The sequence below is a fragment of the Rhododendron vialii genome, chromosome 11a, assembly GCF_030253575.1.
Source record: "Rhododendron vialii isolate Sample 1 chromosome 11a, ASM3025357v1".
NCBI classification, from domain to species: domain Eukaryota; kingdom Viridiplantae; phylum Streptophyta; class Magnoliopsida; order Ericales; family Ericaceae; genus Rhododendron; species Rhododendron vialii.
In genome coordinates, this window is record NC_080567.1 from 36,997,073 (window position 1) to 37,001,081 (window position 4,009).

The window sequence follows — 4,009 nt, forward strand, 5'->3', positions numbered from 1 at the left end:
CTAGGCAGTTAAAAAATGTGATTGACGGTCCTAATTGAAACTCTTTCTTCAATCTTTCTTCCTTATTTTTCTCTTTCCAAATTCAAACTGTCTAAAATTGAAATAGACGATCTAGATGCACGGTTCGAATACCGCATGATGCCCGCTCGGTACTAAAAAATTTCTTGTTGATTTTCTTAAAGGCCGGAAGCTGACCCAAAAATTTCTCCTTCTTGATGATTACCTATTAGGTGAGGTGTCAAGTTGTAATGGGTGGCCGTGCTGAAGCTCCTTGTAGAATTTTACTTTTAGGAGTTTTTAGAAAATTTTAAATTTTGTTACTGAGAGTAATAATTGAAAGCAAAACTATTGAGTGGAGAAAAATAAAAAAATAATGATTGAAGATAAAAGTAATGAGTTAAAAATAAAAAATAATAATAAAAATAATAATTTTTTTTGAGTTGAATTTTTTTTTTTTAAATCTTAATTCAAACAAGGCAACTGAGTCCACTAGGATAGGCACGCACCACAAATTGAAATGCATTGTCCTTTTCCCTTAGTACAAAATCAAAAGCAAATTTGAGACCCTACCAAGTGTCAAAAGCAGTCAACATTATTGAACATTATTCCAAGGCCTCTGCTCCTGCTTTTCTTTTTTTATACTCCCTCCGTTGCAAGAAAAATGATAATTTTTAAAATTTGTGTCATTTTTTATCACTTATATTTTTCAATTTATAATATTTTTCATAAGTTTGAAAACTTTGTATAATAGAATTAATCGAGAACTATCAAACAAGATCCATATTGCATATTTTTTGAGATCCATATTGAAAGATATAAAGAGTTGAAATTGATACGGATATCAAAAATTGAAATTCAATTTGGAACCGAGGAGTATATATAAACACTGTCTGTTCATTCGTAAGGGGAGAGAGAGAGAGAGAGAGAGAGAGAGATGGTAAACGTGGTGGCAGCGATGAAGCCACTAATCCACGGGCTGGTGAAACTAGCCGGATTGAGCCAGCAAACGGTGGAGATCGAACCCGGGACCGTAATGGACTTCTGGGCCCCGAAAGAAACCAAAACAGCAGTGAACAAAAAGCCAAACAAGCCCGTCGTAGTATTCGCCCATCCGTTCGCCGGCGACGCTATCCTCATGTGGTTTCCCCAAGTCCTAGGCTTAACGTCTCAGTATTCCGTTTACGTTCCCGACTTCATATTCTTCGGCGGCTCAACCACCTCCAGGCCGGACCGTTCCGCGGAATTTCAGGTATTGCATGGCGGAGCCACCAGCCATCGTAATAGTAGGCGTGGCCCTTGTCAAGAATTTCAAAACGATCACGTTTATATATCTATCAAAAATGATTCGGCCGCATATGACACAGACAGATGTGTTCACAATCACTCGGTTTACATTTGTATATCGACTGTATATGAGTCCGAATCTCTATGTGGATTTAGGTCCCGTTCCATTAAGAGAAATAAGTATTTATTTTTTTTGAATTAAAAATAATATATTTCAAAAAAATGACATATCTTGTAAAGTAAAAAATAAATACTTAAAAAATAAAAAATTTAGTGAAACATGGCCTTATTAGTATGTAATGTTGCTTCCTTTTTTTTTTCTTTTTTTTTTTGCTTATTTAATTTCTATTGGCAATTAGTGATTTACTTACTTAAGAAAATAGAAAATAGGGGTGTTTATCACGCTATTTTTGTGTGCGTATACATGTTGTAGGTTAGGTTTCTAAAAAATGTCCTGGTATTCGCAAACTTATTTTATAATCTGGTGTTTATGTTAGTTTGCGTGCATCTTGATTAAAATTACAGCTTGGCTAATTTATTTTTGCAGGCGGAGTGTTTGGCAAGGGGATTATGGAAATTGGGGGTGGAGAAATGCACTGTGGTCGGGCTTAGCTACGGAGGAATGGTTGGGTTTAAGATGGCGGCGATGTATCCGGAGTTGGTCGAGGCATTGGTGGCTTCCTGCACAGTTATTGAAATGACAGAGTCGGTTGCTCATCAGAGTCAAAAGAAGCTCGGTATATCGCAGTGGTCGGAGCTTCTCTTGCCGGAGACGGCGGAAGGTGTAAAGTTTCTGTTCACGGCTTGTTGGCACAAGTGGCCTAATTGGTTGCCTGATTTCGTTTACAAGCACTGTCTCCAGGCATGATGAATTTCTCTCTACCTCCCTTTTCTCTTTAACCTCTCCCTCATAATTATGCATCACAAATTCTTCGCACCGGCGTTTGGGTACAGAAGATTTGACCTCCAAATTTTTAGCCTTTGCTGACCGGGGCAACATATTTTTTCTTCGAGATCAATTGCAAAAATATCTTGGAAATTTTAACAAATGAAAGATTTAACTTTTGTGCTAGTACTCTCTCTCTCACAGTACCTTTCATGCTAGTACTCTCTCACGGTACCTTTCGGGGTACAAAGCGGCCGCACCTCTATAGGCTCTGCCAAAGTGAGACCTTCCCCACCACGCAAAAAACCTTTTTGATTAATCATCCCAATATAGGACATTTGATGCTTTCTCGTTTTGGTACACGACATGTGAATGCTTTCAAATTAGGTTAGGCCTCAATGGGAAAAAATGGACACTCTCCACCACGCAAAAAACTTTATGGTTAAGCATCCGAATATAGGACATGTAATGCTTTCGTTTTTTTGGTACACGACATGTGATGCTTTCAAATAAGGTTCGGCAGATTTGGCCTCAATCGGAAGAAATGGACGCGCATATTATCCCGTGTGCGCGCTCACACACACACGTGTGTGTGTATATATATATATTGTGTGAACTTTTATACATATGTATTTAAAGATTTTCTGGGAATTCATTTTTTTGTCCATGTCGAAACATTACATGGACTCATTAATTGTAGGTGCTGTTTAGCAACAGAAAGGAGAAGGCTGAACTATTAGAGGCTTTGATCGTCAGAGACGAAGAATCCACCAATATCACAAGTTATCCTCAGGTAATTCTCCGTCCATCTTTGTTGGTCTATTTTGGAAATTCCAATTTATTTAAAGAGAAAAAAATAATAATGTTGCTTTTTGTAAGATAAATTTTCTTTTCTGCCATTCGATCAAAAATTTGGCTCAGAACTGAAGTTTTAAATATTGATGTGATTATACAAAAAAAGAAACTCACTCTCTTTTGCACATTGATATATGATTACGTAGACAATCTTTGTGAAACTTAAAAAGAGCATGTTTGTGGATTAACAAATGCGGAAGGAGGATGTACTGTACTGTTTATGTTCCTACATAGAAGTGTCCTAGTTTTGAATTGATTGATTGCCTTTTCCACTTGTAATTCCGAACATGTATTTGCATGTATGGTTCATGTATATTTGTTGCAGAGGATCCATTTATTGTGGGGAGATGATGACAAGATTTTCAACTTGGATCTTGCCCAAAGCATGAAAGAGTACGTAGCCCATTTTGACTTATGCTCTAATTACGTTTCTTTATTATCAAGATGTGTTAATTATTACGTTTCTTTATGTGTTAATTATAGGCGATTGGGAGAAAACGCTACCCTCCAGTGGATAGAGAATGCAGGGCACCTCGCTCAACTGGAACGACCTTCGGCTTTCAACAATCATCTCAAGAGAATTCTTTCATCCACCTACAATTCCTAATAATTTCAAGGGGATATGATTTTTGCGCTGCTTGTTTTTTATTGCACGTACTATGTTTTCGTCGTTAATGTAACTTTACCATATTACCACTTCATATGTGAAAAAATAATGAATGGATGGGTCTTAAAGTAAATTTATATAATTATGACAAAAAGAGAGTATAGGAATGATAAAAGATGATAACTCATAGATCACTACCCTAATTACCTTATTTCATACTCCTATATGTTTTTAAAAGTTGTCATAGTTCTTTGAAATTCTCTCTCTCTCTCTCTCTCTCTCTCTCTCTCTCTCTCTCTCTCTCTCTCTCTCTCTCTCTCTCTCTCTCTCTCTCTCTCTCTCTCTCTCTCTCTCTCAAGCTAAACATATATTTGGTA

General features: G+C 36.9%; 1 protein-coding gene across 1 annotated transcript; it reads left to right on the forward strand.

Annotated features, from left to right (window-relative positions):
- The first annotated feature begins 875 nt into the window (after positions 1–875).
- Positions 876–3,765, forward strand: LOC131307935 (uncharacterized). The gene is made up of 5 exons (XM_058334685.1): positions 876–1,249; positions 1,832–2,146; positions 2,871–2,963; positions 3,351–3,418; positions 3,509–3,765. The coding sequence occupies exons 1-5, from the start codon at positions 935–937 to the stop codon at positions 3,630–3,632; spliced, it is 915 nt and encodes a 304-aa protein (XP_058190668.1). The 5' UTR covers positions 876–934; the 3' UTR covers positions 3,633–3,765.
- The last annotated feature ends 244 nt before the right edge of the window (positions 3,766–4,009 follow it).